General features: G+C 36.3%; 1 protein-coding gene across 3 annotated transcripts in view; it reads left to right on the forward strand.

Annotated features, from left to right (window-relative positions):
• Positions 1-18,680, forward strand: part of LOC131432891 (homeobox protein unc-4) — a 407,490-nt gene that overhangs the window by 42,418 nt on the left and 346,392 nt on the right. Inside the window, exon 1 of one of the 3 annotated variants that reach the window (XM_058599466.1) lies at positions 7,575-8,649. The exons of 1 other annotated variant lie outside the window; for it this stretch is intronic. In XM_058599466.1, coding sequence (XP_058455449.1) covers positions 8,575-8,649 — 75 coding nt within the window. In that variant the 5' untranslated portion in view covers positions 7,575-8,574. Of the gene's footprint in view, positions 1-7,574; positions 8,650-18,680 lie in introns of those variants that run through there. One more of the 3 variants, XM_058599465.1, reaches the window with a different exon arrangement.

The raw sequence follows: 18,680 nt of genomic DNA on the forward strand, positions 1-18,680 counted from the left end.
TCAGTTCTGGTGCCCAATATGTAAATATTATGAATATTAGTGATAGTGTTGCACAGATATCTCTAAATGATATACTAGAAAAAATTGAAGTAATCCCAGCTAGCAACTATGAAGCAGCTGGAAACGAAAATCAAAATTCTAAACAAAACATTAAGCAACGAATACAAAATTTTCAAAATCAGATTAATATTAAAAATATACCAATTAATGCTAAAGATATACCTATGCAAAAGATATAACGACATTTTCGCTCTTAAGGACGATCCATTAAGTGCTAACAATTTCTACAAACAGGAAATTATTTTGAAAATAAATCACCAGTATACATAAAAAATTATCGAACATCTGAAGTTAAAAAAAAAGAAATAAATAATCAAATTGATAAAATACTTGATGAAGGTATTATCAAACCTTCCGTATCGCCGTACAACTCACCTCTTTTACTAGTACCAAAAAATCAAACACTGAAGACAAAAAATGGCGATTAGTAATTGATTTTCGCCAATTATACAAAAAAAATATTGCAGACAAATTTCCCTTACCAAGAATCGATGAAATACTTGATAATCTAAGTCGAGCGAAGTATTTTACGACACTCGATCTGATGTCAGGTTTTCATCAGATTGAATTACAAGAAAACTCAAAAAAATATACAGCATTTTCTAGTTCAACAGGCTACTACGAATTCAATAGATTACCTTTCGGACTAAACATTTCACCTAATAGCTTCCAACGTATGATGACAATCGAGTGGTTTACTACCAGAGTGTGCATTGATGACATTATTGTTCAATCAACCACCATTTGAAAAAATTAGAAATTGTTTTTCAACAACTCAGATAATATAATTTAAAACTAAACCCAAAAAAAAGTATTTTTTTCGGATGTGACGTCACATATTTGGTTCATCACATCTTGGAAAAAGGTTTTCTTCAGATCCATCCAAATTCTCAGCAATAAAAAATTATCTTACCCCTACTAATGCAAATGAAGTCAGACGATTCGTAGCATTTTGTAACTACTATCGTCGCTTCATAGAAAACTTTTGCGAAAATAGCACACCCACTAAACAAACTACTTGGAAAAAATACAAAATTTGTTTGGTCGCCTGAATGCGAACAATCCTTTCAAACACTTAAAAATAAACTTCTAACGCCAACAATTTTATAATTCCCCGACTTTAACAAGCAATTTATCGTAATCACAGATGCTTCCAAAATGGTCTGCGGCGAATCAAATGAATCGACTATTGAACAGGAGCTGACAGCAATCCATTGGGCCATCACACACTTTAGACCTTATTTATATGGAAGAAAGTTTCTTGTCCAGACAGATCAAAGACCATTGGTTTATCTGTTTTCGATGAAACATTTTTCTTCAAAATTAACAAGAATGCGTTTAGACTTCGAAGTGTTCGACTTCGAAGTAGAATACGTACAAGGTAAATTAAATGTAGGAGCGGACGCGCTCTCTAGGGTTAAAATAAACACAGGCATGTCAGTCACGCATATAGCTCTTGGCTCCTGGAATTTTTTTCTGGCTACCTCGAGTTCTATTGATTCAAGGCTTTAGTTTCTTTCAAGGCTACCTGAATCACTAACAGCATTTTTAAAGACTAACAATTAGTCAGCGTTTCTAAAGGCTATACAAAGAGCGATATTTCAATATAATCAGTCTTTTTCAAGACTAAGAAATTAATCAGCCTTTTTTAAGAACTATTCTTCGAACTAATCAGTCTTTATCAAGACTATCACAAAATCAGTCTCAATTAAGACTTTTCCAAACTAGGAGTCTAATCGAAGACTAATTTAGCCTAGTTAATTTAATTCCAAATTTCATGCAATGCTTGCGTCCAACCGGAAAGGTAAAGAGCATAAAGCTAAAAATAATTCAATACGGAATAAATCACAATCCGTTATTCAACATTTTTCTAATAATATTCTCGATCTTATAGAATCTGAATGTAAAAATCAAAGCCAACGGACGGATTTCCCTTCCATTGATTCTATGCCGTAAAACAATATTTACGAGATTCTTCCTAAATCCGATTGTAGCGACATAGAATAAAATTCTTCAAAAATTCCCAAAATGGACGCTTGTCGTTTTGGTAAGAAACATCAATCTATGCCACCAGTGACGATGATGATTTCCGACTTCAAAGCATTCCGTACTGAGCTTTCTACTTTTCTCCCGGAAGTAAAAGTCTCATTTCAAATCGGACGAAGTGGAGAATGTCGAGTCTTGGTTGATGGATTGGAAGATTACGAACGTCTTATCCGATATTTGTCCGAGAAACTTCATAAGTTTTATTCATATGATATAAAATCAGACAGAGCCTTCAAGGTTGTCTTGAAAGGCTTATCAAATGATCGTACTGATGAAATTAAAAATGAACTAAAAGAATTGTCATATGGATATACGGTATTTGAATGGTGCTAAATCGCATTTGAAAGATGTTTGTCCAATGAATGAAACCATGAATGATCAATTTTCATGTTCAACTTGCGGTGGAAATCATAAATCCAACTATTCGAAATGTCCTGTCAGGGAAAAAATTTTAAACCCTTGTTCGCTTAGACAACAAGTCAAATCAACGAACTTAAATTTACAGAACATGCCTGAAAATCAAAAAACCGTTACAAATGCCAAGCCTAATTCTTTTGAGGCACTTATTTCTCCGAATTTAAAACAAAAAAAGGTAGGCCTTCCCATTCGTTTTCTAATGAAAACAATTTATTGACAGGTAGATCGACCTCGTCAACATCTTCTTCTAATGTCAGTTACGCTAGTGTAACAGGTATAAATCTACCACTTAATTTTTCTAATGTAGAAAATCAAATGTTCCTGTGATTTGTAAAAAATCAAATGTTCCTGTGCCTTGCAGTTCATCTTCTAACGAAAACAATTTATAATAATAGAAAATAAAATGATCTAAGCCTTGCTTCATCTAGAATTGGAACAAACTTTTGCTCATATTGTGGCGCTCCTGGTGGACGGATTTGGAAGCTCTTGGCGCCCACGTGTCGGGAATTTTGTCAGCTACACGTATGATTTTTGACATTCCGAAAATCGACTGTACTTTGTAAACAATCAACATGGAAGCCGAAAGAAGGAAAAAAAAATTGTGCACAGTTATTTGGAAAATCCATTGTGGTCTGCATCTAGACTAGCTAAACAGCTGAAATTGCCCAGAAATACCGTATGGCGCGTTATCAAACGGTATAAGGAAACATTGACGACGATTCGGAAGCCTCAAGCCAATCGTCGGAGTCGAACTGACGACCGGAAATTGCGTGGTAAGATTTTGAAGACGATTAAGAGGAATCCTAATCTGTCGGACCGTGATTTGGTCAGAAAATTCGGTGCTGCCCATAGTACCGTGAGGAGAACTCGACTCCGGGAAGGAATCAAGTCGTATCGAGCTAGCAAACAGCCAAATCGGACCATGAAACAGAATAGTGTGGTCAAAATTTGTGCTCGGAAACTATATGACCAGGTGCTGACCAAGTTCAACGGGTGTCTTCTGATGGACGATGAAACCTGTGTCAAGGCTGACTTCGGTCAAATCCCAGGTCAAAACTTTTACTTGGCAACGGCTCGGGGGGATGTTCCAGCCAAATTTAAATTTGTTTTTGCCGACAAATTTGCAAGAAAATTTATGATTTGGCCGGGCATTTGCACCTGCGCCAAAAAAACGAAAGTTTTCGTTACAAATAAGACAAATGACATCGGAACTATACCAAAAAGAGTGTCTCCAAAAACGAATTTTGCCGTTAATTCGATCCCACGACCATCCTGTAATGTTTTGGCCAGATTTGGCAAGCTGTCATTACAGCAAAGCCGTTTTAGAATGGTATGCAGAGAAAGTGGTCCAGTTTGTTCCGAAAAACCTTAACCCACTCAACTGCCCCCAGTTCCGCCCTATTGAGAAATACTGGGCAATCATGAAGAGGAGACTCAAGGCAAAGGGAAACGATGTCAATGACATCAATCAGATGACGACCTGGTGGAATAAGATAGCTAAAACGATGGACGAAGAAGGTGTGCGCCGCCTACTGAGCCGTGTTACAGGAAAAATTCGAGAATTCCTTCAAAACCGTGACGAATAATTTTATCCGTATTTTTTTTTTAAAGTATGAAGAAAACGCTACATTTGTATAAAAAAAGATCTTGAATACAATAATAAATAACTGAAATACAGGCAATTGTCTTTGTTCCAATTCTATTTGAAGCAAGCTTTACCTACAAGATTAACTTTTTCAATTGATCATCCGAATGAATTCGACTTCATCACTTTTTGAAGCATTTCAAATCGGATATCAATTTGCAAATAATATTATAATAAATTTAAAATTTAACAGCGATGTTAAATAATTATTTGAATATTTTAAATTGGAATGCTCGATCTTTGAAATCGAGTGAAGATGAATTTTATAATTTTCTCAAAGCTCAAAAAATTCATATTGCCCTTGTGACAGAAACTTTTATTAAACCAAATGTCAAATTGAAAAGTAATCTGCTTTCTTTAAGAAAATCTGTGTTATCCTCCATTTTTAACTGTGTACTTTCAAATATATATATATATATATATATATATATATATATATATATATATATATATATATATATATATATATATATATATATATATATATATATATATATATATATATATATATATATATATATATATATATATATATATATATATATATAGATAGATAGATAGATAGATAGATAGATATATATTCAGGACTTCGTCTAAAAATGTCCTTTCTGTTCATTTAGTGTTGATTAATATTGTAATTAAATTTTAATAAATTAATTTTTTCACTTATCTTCTAAACCGTTGCTATTACTCTGCTGCACGTTCGGTGACTAGTCTGTCGAGCTTGTAAACACCTTTGCCTACGATATAGGCCCCTGCGATAGCTGATAAAATCACCGCCGCCCAAGTTTGCGCGTCGTTTCCTACGTATAGGATATTCGTCGCTGTCGACTCTTCAGACCATCCCAAGTTGTTTTTTTTGGAATCAAAGGTTGTATTGTTATAACTATCTGTAGCACTTTCTAGCAAATCTTCCATCCATACTGTTCGCAAAACGATTTTTTTTAAACTGTCAGTAAAAGTTTTTCTTGTTGCCTTTCTCATATTGAAAGGTTATGCAATCGCTTGAAAAACCGTCTAGTGAAAATTGGCCCGGAGGGCCAAGTGTCATATACCATTCTACTCAGTTTATCGAGCTGAGCAATGTATGTGTGTGTGTTTATGTATGTGTGTGTATGTGTCAAATAATCTCACTAGGTTTTTTTTAGATGGCTGAACCGATTTTGACAAACTTAGATTCAAATGAAAGGTCTCGTGGTCTCATACAGAATTTCTGAATTTCATCCGGATCTGACTTCCGGTTACGGAGTTATAGGGTAAAATGTGTTCAATATTGTACACCGTCGCTTAAACCGGCGAAACAAAATACGAAAAAAAATTTCTACACTGATCTCAAAACTACAAAAATCGATAAACATTATCAGTAGGCAACTAAACATACCGATTCCGGCTATCCTGGTTCCCGGTATCCGGTTCCGGAAGTACCGGAAATAGTGATCATATATACCAAAATGGTTCTCACTCACTTTTCTCTGCGATGGTTTGACCGATTTCCACAAACTTAGATTCGAATGAAAGGTCTTCCAGTCCCATATGGAATTTCTGAATTTCATCTGGATCTGACTTCCGGTTCCGGAGTTATAGGGTAAAGTGTGTTCAATACTGTACACCGTCACTTAAACTGGCAGAACAAAAACCGTAAAAATGTTATAAACTGGACTCTAAACCGTTATTCACAATCTTAGGGTTAATTGAAAGGTCTTATGGTCCTACCAAAAATTACTGCATATTTTCGGATGCAACAAACATTTAAATCGTAATTTAGAATGCGTACTAGTAGAGTTTGTATGTCATGTTAGTAGGTGGCCGTACGAACCGACTTTGATTATACCGGTTCTCGGGTTCCGGTGCCGGACGTGCATATAATAGTGAACCCACTTCGTTTTCTTAAGGATGGCCGACGCAATCAAAGCACTGTTTTATTCTGTATGTTATACTAGTTAATGCACAAACAATCACTTGGTTTCTTTCAAAAATCGAAGAGAAAAATTTTGAACAGAATACCACAATATTATATGTACATGAGAAAGGCATCCTTACACCACTAGGTAGATTAACAAAAAGCTTTAAAACTCTCTTTTTTTCAATTGGCTGTGGCACTTTCACTTTCACTAAAATAATTTTTTTCAAACTGTTACTTGAAAATTTTTCGTTTGTTTTGAGAGCTTTAAAACACTTGTCGATATTTGGGGAGAGATATGGGCATATTGTCCGGCAGGCAACCAACAAATGCTTCGCGCCGTACCTATTGTTTGCTCGATCGCAGCGATGACACTCAGCTGCCGCTGCACCCTAGCGATGCTGTACTCACAGTTCGCAATTTAATACAACATGCTTGTATTAACACACATTTATTTCATGCAGAGCGTAAACTTATTTATTGTAGACTTATATTAAACTTTCAACTTATATTAAAACATTTGGACTTAAACTAGAACACAGTAAAATAGGACTGGTCCTTCGAGCCTAGAACTAGAGTTACTAGAACTACGCATCGAAAGGCTGATTGTACTTCCCAGCACAACTATCTTCGAACTTCATATTTTTTCAGACGCTTCCGAGCTCGCTTATGGCTCTTGTGCCTGCATTCGTTCGATGACTGCAGCAGGAGAGATAAAAATAGCACTTCTAACATCGCAATCTCGAGTAGCACCTATTAAACAGCAGTCCATCCAACGTCTTGAGCTCTGTGGGACTCTACTATCTGCAGAATTGTACGAGAAGATTTCGAAGTCGTTGCGTACTACAGTGAGAACATATTTCTGGGTAGACTCACCAACAGTCCTAAGTTGGTTGAAATCTCCTCCATCGACGTGGTCAACGTTTATCGCTAACCGAGTGTCGAAGATTCAGTATGCCACACAGAACTGCGAATAGAATCACGTAGCAGGAGCGGAAAATCCAGCGGATATCGTTTCCAGAGGGCTTCCGGCAGATGATATTTTGAAGTGTGAACTTTGGTGGCAAGGATCGCCGTGGCTTAAGAAGCATAAAGAATTTTGGCCTGTTCAAATCTTTGAAACAGTAGACAGTTCAGATACTATGAACGAGGCGCGAAGATCCATGTTGTCAACTACTTATCTGTCAGTTTCATTCATTGAAGAGTATACCTCTCGATTTTCGGATTATCAGCGTCTTCTTCGTACAACAGCTTATTGTCAGCGTTTCGCTAAAACCCTTCTTGTGTAATTGAATCAGTCATTAACAAAATTTTCGGTTTTTTTTCTTGGTTCCTGAGAAGATGCAGCTTAATGAGCTGGTTAGTCACTGACTAACTGTGACTAACCGCAACTACAGCACTGGTCGCAACGATACACAAATTTGGATTAAAGCATATTTTTTATTATGAAGAATAAGAAATACTTTTAAATTTTCGAATTTGTGGGCCCCTAAAAAAGTTGAGGATCGAAGATTAGCCCCTTCCCACTCTCTCGGTGGCTTTGCCAATATTCATCAGTAACCGAGTGGAAAATGTTTGGGTATAGTTGATTAATAAACTTAGTTTTATCCAAAATTTTATATCATCAGGATTCGAATTTTTGTTGTCAATATGTCCACCAGCCGTCAGTGATATGGAAGAAATATGTACTTGTTCATCAGCACGAGATTTGGTAGAATTTACATCATGCATTGGTTATTTACTTTTAGTTTATAGTAATTTGAAGAGTGAATGGCATTAAGAATAACAGGTTTAATAGTGCGAGCAAAGTCAACAGAATTACTTTTAATCAATTTAAATATACTAGGAACAGTATGGCAATTGGCTAATTGAAGAAAAAAGATTATATGTTAGGGTGCCAATATTTTGGAGACATATCTAATTTCGTGAAGTGGTAGTGCTAAAGAGTTTGAGCACCTCGAAAAAACTTCCTATGCAAAATTTGAGCGGTAAGTGGTACCGGCGGTTGAAGATTGAAAATTTTTGATGATGATCATTGTAGAGGGTATTTTGGATACCAAATGCTTTAAAACATGAATCGTCGAGATCTAGTGTCATCTCTAAAAGAGTCACCTCTGTGAACTTGAAATTTTCTATGCCAAATAACTTTAGAATTGCCTGAAACGTCGAGATGACACCAGATCTATCGTCTTCCTGCGAAATATTTCAGACACGTATTTTTAATTTTGCCATTAGGGTGACCATTTACATGAAATCGAAGAGATAGAGAGAGAGAGAGATTTAAATATACATTTAATTCTTTCCAATACGCAATAAATTGTTTGATTACCCGTGATCATAATTTTTGTTTTAATTTTTGTTATTTCATATTTTGATAGGGCCTAATCTAGTTGAAATAATGTTTAACGTTTTTCACAATTTCAGATACATCGGGTGCCGGAGCTATCTAGGGATATTAGTATATAGCCTTGGACTTCTCACCCAAAAAAGATGACGGTTTTTAGTGATGAATTCTGCCTGGAACCAAGCAATGTATTTAATAACGAACCTTAAACTAATTGTGTATCCTCACCACTTATGGGTTGGTAGTTTACACATTTTCAACAGCAATAGCTTTGTAATGTCTTTATATTCATTCGAAACCACAGCTATATAATTATCGATCAGCGCCAGTTCTTTTAACATCTTGTTTCCCAGTAGGTGCTTATGTTATTACTCCTCTTCATTATTTCCTGCTTTCGCTTAGGGTTGCGTTTGCCAGAGAAGATGATCAAATTATGATGATGAACAGGTGATTTAATTAGCTTGGAATGAGAGCGATAAATTTTCAATGAATCAAATTATGGGTTCCGTCGTCTAAGCTTGTAGTTCAAATATTAACATACTTTAATGCTTACGACAAAGAATTGTACAAAAATAATAATAATAATAATAATAATAATAATAATAATAATAATAATAACAATAATAATAATAATAATAACAATAATAATAATAATAATAATAATAATAATAACAATAAGAAAAACAATGTTGCACATATTCTTCGTGTAACTAATTCATTCATTATTATCATTATTATTCACGTTAGGTTTTACACGATGACGACACAAATGAACTGCAATGTCAAACGATCTCTGAGTGAGATCCATTTTGGAATATAAGGTCACTAGTTCCGGTGCTTCCGGAACCGGAGACCGGGAACCAGGATAGCCGGAATCGGTTTGTTTAGTTGCCTACTAATTATGGCTATCAAATGGTGTAGTTTTGAGACCAGTTTAGAAAATTAACGGTTTTTGTTTCGCCGGTTTAGATGACGGTGTACAATACTTTACCCTATAACTCCGGAACCGGAAGTCGGATCCGGATAAAATTCAGGAATTCCGTATGGGATCGTGAGTCCTTTCATTTGAATATAAGTTTGTGTCAAGTCAACCCATCGCTGAGAAAAGTGAGTGCGATCCATTTTCGAATATATGGTCACTATTTCCGTTGCTTCCGGAACCGGAGACCGGAAACCAGGATAGTCGGAATCGGTTTGTTTAGTTGCCTACTGATAATGGCTATCGAACGTTGTAGTTTTGAGACTAGTTTAAAAATTTTTGAATAGAATACCACTATATTAAATATGAGAAAGTTAGGTTAAAACCGGGGGTAAATAAACGATATAATAATAATAAATATGAGAAAAGCATCATTACACCACTAGGTGGATTAAAACAAGTTTTGTCGTAAATATGACTTACTTAACTTTGGGCGCCTTTTCAAAATTTACCGTGTACAAGAATGGGCAGAACTTCATCGCGAATATCTCTTGATGTACTTAAAACAACAACATATTTTTTGCCTTTCTCATATAGAAAGGGCAATCACTTGAAAAAACCGACTAGTGAAAATTTACCCGGAGGGCCAATTGTCATATACCATTCGATTTAGCTCATCGAGCTGAGCAATGTATGTGTATGTATGTATGTGTGTGTGTGTGTGTGTGTGTGTGTGTGTGTGTGTGTGTGTGTGTGTGTGTGTGTGAGTGTGTATGTATGTGTGTCAAATCATCTCACTAGGTTCTCTCGGAGATGGCTGAACCGATTTTAACAAACTTAGATTCAAATGAAAGGTCTCCCGGTCCCATACGGAATTCCTGAATTTAATCCGGATCCGACTCCCGGTTCCGGAATTATAGGGTAAAGTGTGTTCAATATTGTACAGCGTCACTTAAACTGGCGGAACAAAAACCGTACAAAATGTTATAAACTGGACTCTAAACCGTTATTCACAATCTTAGGGTCAATTAAAAGGTCTCATGGTCCTACCAAAAATTACTGCCTATTTTCGGATGCAACAAACATTTAAATCGTAATTTAGAGTGCGTACTAGTAGAGTTTGTATGTCATGTTAGTTGGTAGTTGTACGAGCCGACTTTGATTATACCGGTTCTCGGGTTCCGGTGCCGGAAGTGCATATAATAGTGAACCCACTTCGTTTTCTTAGGGATGACCTACGCAATCAAAGCACTGTTTTATTCTGTATGTTATACTAGTTAATGCACAAACAATCTCTTGGTTTCGTTCAAAAATCGTAAGGAAAATTTTTGAATAGAATACCACAATATTATATGTACATGAGATAGGCATCATTACACCATAAGATGGATTAAAACAGGTTTTCTACAAGCCATCGCAAATATGATCAAAAATTTGTGATTAAATTTTCAGTAGCGTGAGCTAACCTAATAACTAAAAATCTACGTTTATAATACTTTTGGAAATAATGAGGATAACTCATAACGTTTGCTTGTCTTTTTCGCACCTGGACGACGGTTTTGAGCAAGTAAGGCACATATCAGTTTTGATTATCTACTGGACGAGTAGTAAATTTTGATTGAAAATCGATCATTTCTTCTAATGCTTCAGGCGCAACTGAATGTCGAGGTGAGGTTTTCCTACCAACATCAGTAAGAACAAACCAAGTAACAATTCGGCTGAAAAGTTCGTATCGTTTAATAGAAACACACATTTTTTTGGAAAATTCGTTTTTATTATTCAACATAATTGCCATCAGAGGCGATACAGCGATTATAGCGATCTTCCAACTTTTCGATACAATTTTTGTAGTACGATTTGTCCTTTGCCTCAAAATAGGCCTCAGTTTCAGCGATTACCTCTTCATTGCTTCTAAATTTTTTACCAGCGAGCATTCTCTTGAGGTCTGAGAACAGGAAAAAGTCACTGGGGGCCAAATCTGGAGAATACGGTGGATGAGGGAGCAATTCGAAGCCCAATTCGTTCAATTTCAGCATGGTTGTCATCGACTTGTGACACGGTGCATTGTCTTGATGAAACAAAACTTTTTTCTTCTTCAAATGAGGCCGTTTTTTTTAAATTTCGTCCTTCAAACGCTCTAATAACGCTATATAATAGTCAATGTTGATGGTTTTTCCCTTTTCAAGGTAGTCGATGAAAATTATACCATGCGAATCCCAAAATGCAGACGTCATAACCTTACCGGCCAATTGTTGAGTCTTTCCACGCTTTTGGTTCGGTTCATCGCGTGCAGTCCACTCAGGTCGATTGGACTCCGGAGTGAAGTGATGGAGCCATGTTTCGTCCATTGTTATATATCGACGAAAAAAAATCGGTTTTATTTCGATATAACAGCTCCAAACACTGCTCAGAATCATCAATTCGTTGTTGTTTTTGATCGATTGTGAGCTCATGCGGCACCCATTTTGCACAAAGCTTTCTCATATCCAAATATTCGTGAATGATATGTCCAACACGTTCCTTTGATATCTCTAGGGTGTCAGCTATCTCGATCAACTTTACTTTACGGTCATTGAAAATCATTTTGTTGATTTTTTTCACGTTTTCATCGGTACCAGCCTCTTTTGGACGTCCATTGCGTTCATCGTCTTCGGTGCTCATATGACCAGTACGAAATTTTGCAAACCACTTACGAATTGTTGCTTCGCCCGGTGCAGAGTCTGGATAACACTCATCAAGCCATTTTTTGGTATCGGCGGCACTTTTTTTCATCAAAAACTAGTGTTTCATCAACACACGAAATTCCTTCTTTACATTTTTTTCACAATAACAAAAGTAGCTTCACTCAAAATGCAATATCTCACAAACTAATAATCAGAGAACTGTCAAATTTATACACGTATCTTCTGAAGGTTGGTACTAACTGAAAATGGTATGGATTTAATTCTAGTGGCGCCCTCTCATAGAAACGATACGAACTTTTCAGCCGATCTGTTATAAAGCGTGAAACGCTCGGATTATGCTTTCATATGGACTTCGTTCGTCAGGAGGAGCGCAATGAAAGCGGAGAGCTTTTTCGTGGTATAAAACCTCAAACGCACAGGTCACAGAGCCATTTTCCCTCCGAAGAGGATCGATTGCATCATTCTGCTGCTGGCAGTTTGCGTTGGAGCAAAATTCAACGAAAACCATAAATGGGGAACATTATACAAAAGACTGATAAATTAATCAGATTTTTTAAGGCTAGCCATTCAAAAAAATATTCTTCGAACTAATCAGTCTTTGTTAAGACTACCTCAAAATCAGTCTTTATCAAGACTTATCCAAACTAGGAGTGGAATCGAAGACTAATTTAGCATAATTAATTTATATTCTTCTAAAATGCCTGCATTCAACCGGAAAGGTAACAAGCCTAAGGCTAAAAATAGTTCAATATGGAAGAAAAAAAAATCCGCTGTTACAAATTTTTCTAATAACATTGATGATCTTATAGAATCTGAATGTAAAAATCAAAGACAACGGACGGACTTCCCTTCGGTTGATCCTATGCCGTTTAACAATATTTACGATATTCTTCCTCAATCTGATTGTAGCGACATAGAAGGATATTCTTCGAAAATTCCCAACATGGACGCTTGTCGTTCTGGAAAGAAACAACAATGTATCCCTCCTGTGACGGTGATGATTTCCGACTTCAAAGCATTCCGTACTGAGCTTTCTACTTTTCTCCCGGAAGTAAAAGTATCATTTCCCATGAACTTTACCTAATACACTTCAATCGAAGTGATGCAAACAATTTGAAAACATTAGAAAAAGTACGTTTCATTTTCAACAATAAAATTCATTGGTAACATTATATACGGCATAACGATATTGCAAACTAAAAACCACCAGAAACTATCATATGAATATACGGTGTTTGAATTTTGGTAAATCGCATTCGAAAGACGTTTGTCCAATGAATGAAACCATTGATCTAATGTCCTGTCAGGAAAAAAATTAAACTCTCGTTCGCTTAGGCAACAAGTCAAATCAACGACCTTAAATTAAAAAAACTTACCTGAAAATTATAAAAACGTTACAAATGCCACGCCTAATTCTTCTAAGACACTTATTACTTCGAATTTAAAAAAAAACAGGTACGCCTTCAAATTAGTCTTCTAACGAAAACAATTCATTGACAGGTAGATTGGGCAGGTCATCATCTTCTTCTAATGATAGTTACGCTAGCGTGACAGGTAGACAACTACCACTTAATTATTCTAATGTAAAGAAAACAAAATACAGGAACGCCTTCCAGTTCGTCTTCCAAAGAAAACAGTTTATTAATAGGTAGATTGGCCATGACATCTTCTTCTAATGGCAATAACACTAGCGTCACAGGTAGACATATAACTACCTATATTCCTTCAATGCCATTAACTTCTTTAAACAAAGTCGATTTAGGCGATATAACGGAAAATAAAACGATCTACCTACAAGATCAACTTTCTCAAAAAATCATCCGAATGAATTCTACTTTATCACTTATTGAAGCATTTCAAGTTGGATGGCAATTTGCAAATAATACTATAATGAATTGTAAATTTAACCGTGATGTTAAATAATTATATGAATATTTTAAATTGGAATGCTCCATCTTTAAAATCGAGTAAAGAAGAATTTTATAGTTTGCTCGAAGTTTACAAAACTCATATTTCCATTGTGACAGAAACATTCCCTAAACCAAATGCCAAATTGAAAAGCAATCCACATTATGTGGTCCATCGATTTGACAGGTTTACTGGAATGGGTGGTGGAGTTGCCGGCAAATTAATCATCGAATTTACCTTTTTTCTATCACTAAAGTCAATGAAAGCTTGGGAATCGGAGCTGAAACCATTCATGGAATTTATTTCATCACTGGAGCGTATTTGCCATTCCAATGCACCGATGAACAATTAAATTTCTTTAAGGTAGCGCTTCGCCGTGGTCACGGGAGTTCGCTGTCTATCCCGGGGTTTCACGCACTTTACCCAAAATTGTTTGAAAACGGTAAAGAAAACGGAAATTCCAAGAACATACGATTCTAGATAATTAATTTTTCTATCGATTCGTATATAAACTGTGCCTGATAAACATTTTTATCGGAAGATTTCGTGCGAGTTATAAAAATAAATGAGTTTTTCCTTATTCTTTCGCACGCACACAATGTCAACGCATGCAAAATCGCACGAAATCTCGCGAAAGAAAAGCTTTCTAACTAATATTTTTCGCCAAATGCATAGCAAAATCATTTACCTACAATCGTATGTTTTTGATTTTTCGTGTATCGGGTTAGTATTGGAGAAATTTGCAATTTAGAGTGAAATTTCGGCGACAAAGCAAGAGGAAGCAGTGAGTTGTCTCGCTTCGACTTGACCACGGCGAAGCGCTACCTTAAGGTAGCGCTTCGCCGTGGTCACGGGAGTTCGCTGCCTATCCCGGGGTTTCACGCACTTTACCCAAAATTGTGAGAAAACGGTAAAGAAAACGGAAATTCCAAGAACATACGATTCTAGATAATTAATTTTTCTATCGATTCGTATATAAACTGTGCCTGATAAACATATTTATCGAAAGATTTCGTGCGAGTTATAAAAATAAATGAGTTTTTCCTTATTCTTTCGCACGCACACAATGTCAACGCATGCATTGGGGTGTGAAAAATGCCACATGCGGTAGAAGCTAACAACATTTCTTTTGTTTTCGTTGTCCGTTCTCTCTGTGTAAACGTTGAATAAAGATGAGTAGAAAATGTAAGTAAGTGTTACTACTTTGTAAAATAATTTCTATTCTTGTTTCAGTAGAACCAGAAATCAGTAATGATTTTCATCGCTACTAGCTTTGAAGCTTTGTTGAAAACGTAGCACATCCCTACATATGCGAGTTGTTTATAGCGAGAAATGGAAAAAAGAAAACAAAAGGTTTAACAAAACTCGCACGAAATCTCGCGAAAGAAAAGCTTTCTAACTAATATTTTTCGCCAAATGCATAGTAAAATCATTTACCTAAAATCGTATGTTTTTGATTTTTCGTGAATCGGGTTAGTATTGGAGAAATTTGCAATTTAGAGTGAAATTTCGGCGACAAAGCAAGAGGAAGCAGTGAGTTGTCTCGCTTCGACTTGACCACGGCGAAGCGCTACCTTAAAGGCGATTTACAAAAACTCACAAGATATCGACCGAAATTTTTCGTAATAAGGGACTTGAATGCAAAGCACGTCTAGTGGAATTGTAGGCAAAATAACAATAATGGTAAAATACTACATAATTAATTCTCAGTTAACTTCACAGTTCTTCATCCCAGTAATCCGACTTGTTTCTGTTCCGTGAAAAATCTTTCTACAATTGATCTTATTCTAACAGATCAAAGTCACATTTGTAGTGAACCGTACACATGCTGACTTTGACTCAAATTATCTACCTGTAACATCCAGACCTTCCAACGAAGCTATAATTATTCCAATTAGCTCTATATTCAACTATCATAGAGCTAATTGGTTGTAATACAGATCCCACATTGAAAATCATGTGCATCAAGAAATTATTTTAGAAAATTCTGCAAGCATCGACCCAGTAATAGATAAGTTCAATAATTACATTATCGAAGCTAGAAATCTTACTGCTCCCAGAGCTCAAACTAAATTAAATTCTCCTATCATCGATGACAATCTTCAACTGCTCATTCGGTTGAAGAATGTTCGTAGACGACAAAACAACATTCTCGTGATCCTACTACGAAAAACATGGTTAAGGATTACCAAAAAGAAATTGAACATAGATTTACTATTTTGCGAAATGAAAATTTCGCTAAAGAAGTTGAACAAATTAAACCATATTCTAAACTTTGCTGGAAACTTTCTAAGGTTCTTAAGAAACCTCCGAAAACAGTTAATGCTATCAAGAAAGGAAATCAAATACTTCTCAGAAATGGCGAAAAAGCTCAAAAACTTGCTCAGCAGTTCGAGATTGTCCACAATTTTTAACGTTGAAGTCCTATTAAAAATGAAGTCTCACTGATATATGATCATATTTCAAGTCAAATGTTATTACAAGATGACATTATTGAGACGAATTTTGATGGAATGAAGTCAATTGTTTGGAAACTTAAAAACATGAAGGCTCCTGGTAATGATAGAATCTTTAATATTCTTATAAAAAATCTTCCCGATGTTGCTTGAAACTCTTGGTTAAAATTCTCAACAAGTGTTTTTCATTAGCTTACTTCCCAAGAACGCTAAAGTAATTCCTGTCCTCAAACCTGATAAAAATCCAGCAGAAACATCAAATTATCGACCAATTAGTTTACTTTCTTCTATCAGTAAATTTTTATAAAAAATATCTTGTTGAGAAAGTAAATAAATCTTATGGGTTATCCACTGGAATTGCTCTTCTAGACATAGAAAAAGCATTCGACAGTGTTTGGCACAAAAATTTAATAGCAAAAATAACTGATTTCCAGTTTCCTATTTATTTGATCAAAATGATTCAAAATTAATTAACTGATCGTATTTTTTAGGTTAGCTATCAGAATTGTAAAGCTGAATTGCTACCCGCACGATCAAGTGTTCCGCAGGGTTCGAGCGTAGCTTCAGTCTTGTATAATATTTTCACTTCTGATCTTCCAAATCTACCCGTTGGTTGTCAGAAATCGCTTTTCTGTGACGACACAAGTCTATTTGGCACATGTAGAAATCTAAAAGTGAAATGCAGCATAAACGCAATTATTTATCTTTTTCCATAAGCCAAGCCACCAGCTTCTTTTCTTAAGGATCAAGAGTAAACCAAGTTAACTTGTGTTGGTAATTGGTGTATTACGTACATTTTTTTTATAAAATTTTTTATTTGGCTCATTTGTTTTAGCTTAACATGGCCGATTGTCTTGTTGTTATAGGAGAAGAAGGGACGCCGTATTAAGGGGGTGGCATACTCCCCTAGAGTTAGTAAAGGAATGTGAGGAGGGTGGGATTTGCAAAATATTGATTTTGAGTTACAATACATCATTCGTTTGTGGCACAAATTTTTTAGACTTTTCTGGATCTTCACGTTCTTCAGATTGTAACGAGAGAGATTATCCTTGGCTGGAATGCTTTGTTGGTGTTCTCTGATGTACGTGTGACGTTTTTGGATAGTTTCCAGCAACTCAGTCAGTTCAAGGCAGGTACGTGCTCCGAAGCATCGTTCATACGGGCCATACTTTCAGCAACGTAAAGAAGAGTGCGATAGAGCTGTAGACGAGAAAGAGACAGAGAGAGCACTAAATTTGAGCATTGATAGTTTTCAAGAAGTTATAGATGAGAGTCATATAAGGAAGATTTCGAGTTGCCAAGACGTCGCGGACTGGTACGAAGGGTGGTATACCTCGGGCCCAAAGGGAATCTATGAGTTGGGACCTGGCATCACAATACTCGACACACATCCAAACAACATGCTCGACGTCATGATAACCCTCACCGCAAACGCAGACACCACTCTCGGCGAGCCCCACACGACGGAGATGCGCGTTGAACATTTAATGATTAGACATGAGCCTTGACATTACACGAATAAAGTCACGGCTCACGTCTAACCCCCGGAACCAAGCTTTCGTCGATACCTGTGGAATTATTGAGTGCATCCATCGTCCCAGAGTTCCACTATTCCATGTATTTTGCCAGCTGACTAGAGTTCTCTGACGACAGCAACTGAAAAATTCATTGAAGCAGATTGGTATTTCATAGATATCACCTTTTAGTGCGCCCACCTTGGCTAACGAGTCCGCCCTCTCATTGCCCCGTATGGAACAATGTGAGGGGACCCAAGACAAGGTAATCTGGTATGATTTTGAAGCTAAAGCACTCAATTGTTCCCGTATTTTCCCCAGGAAATACGGTGAGTGCTTTCCAGGCTTCACTGAACGGAGATCCTCAATGGAGCTTAGACTGTCCGATACAATGAAGTAGTGATCTGTGGGCAGAGTGTCAATGATCTCAAGAGTATACTGAATTGCAGCTAGTTCTGCGACGTAAACTGAAGCTGGATCACTGAGTTTATAATAAGCGGTGAAATTTACATTGGATATAGCGAAGCCAGTGGACCCGTCGAGATGTGATCCGTCAGTGTAAAACATTTTATTACAGTCAACTTCTTTAAACTTATAGTTAAATTTTTTGGGCTCTCTTGAGGGCGTACAGGATCTGGGATTCCACGAATTTCTTCTTGCATGGATGTATCGAAAAACACAGTAAGATTAGAAGTATCCACCAAATGAACACGGTTGGAAACAAACGAAGAAGGATTTATATTTTGAGCCATGTAGTCAAAATACAAGGACATAAAACGGGTCTGAG

The sequence above is a fragment of the Malaya genurostris genome, chromosome 2, assembly GCF_030247185.1.
Source record: "Malaya genurostris strain Urasoe2022 chromosome 2, Malgen_1.1, whole genome shotgun sequence".
Lineage (NCBI taxonomy): Eukaryota > Metazoa > Arthropoda > Insecta > Diptera > Culicidae > Malaya > Malaya genurostris.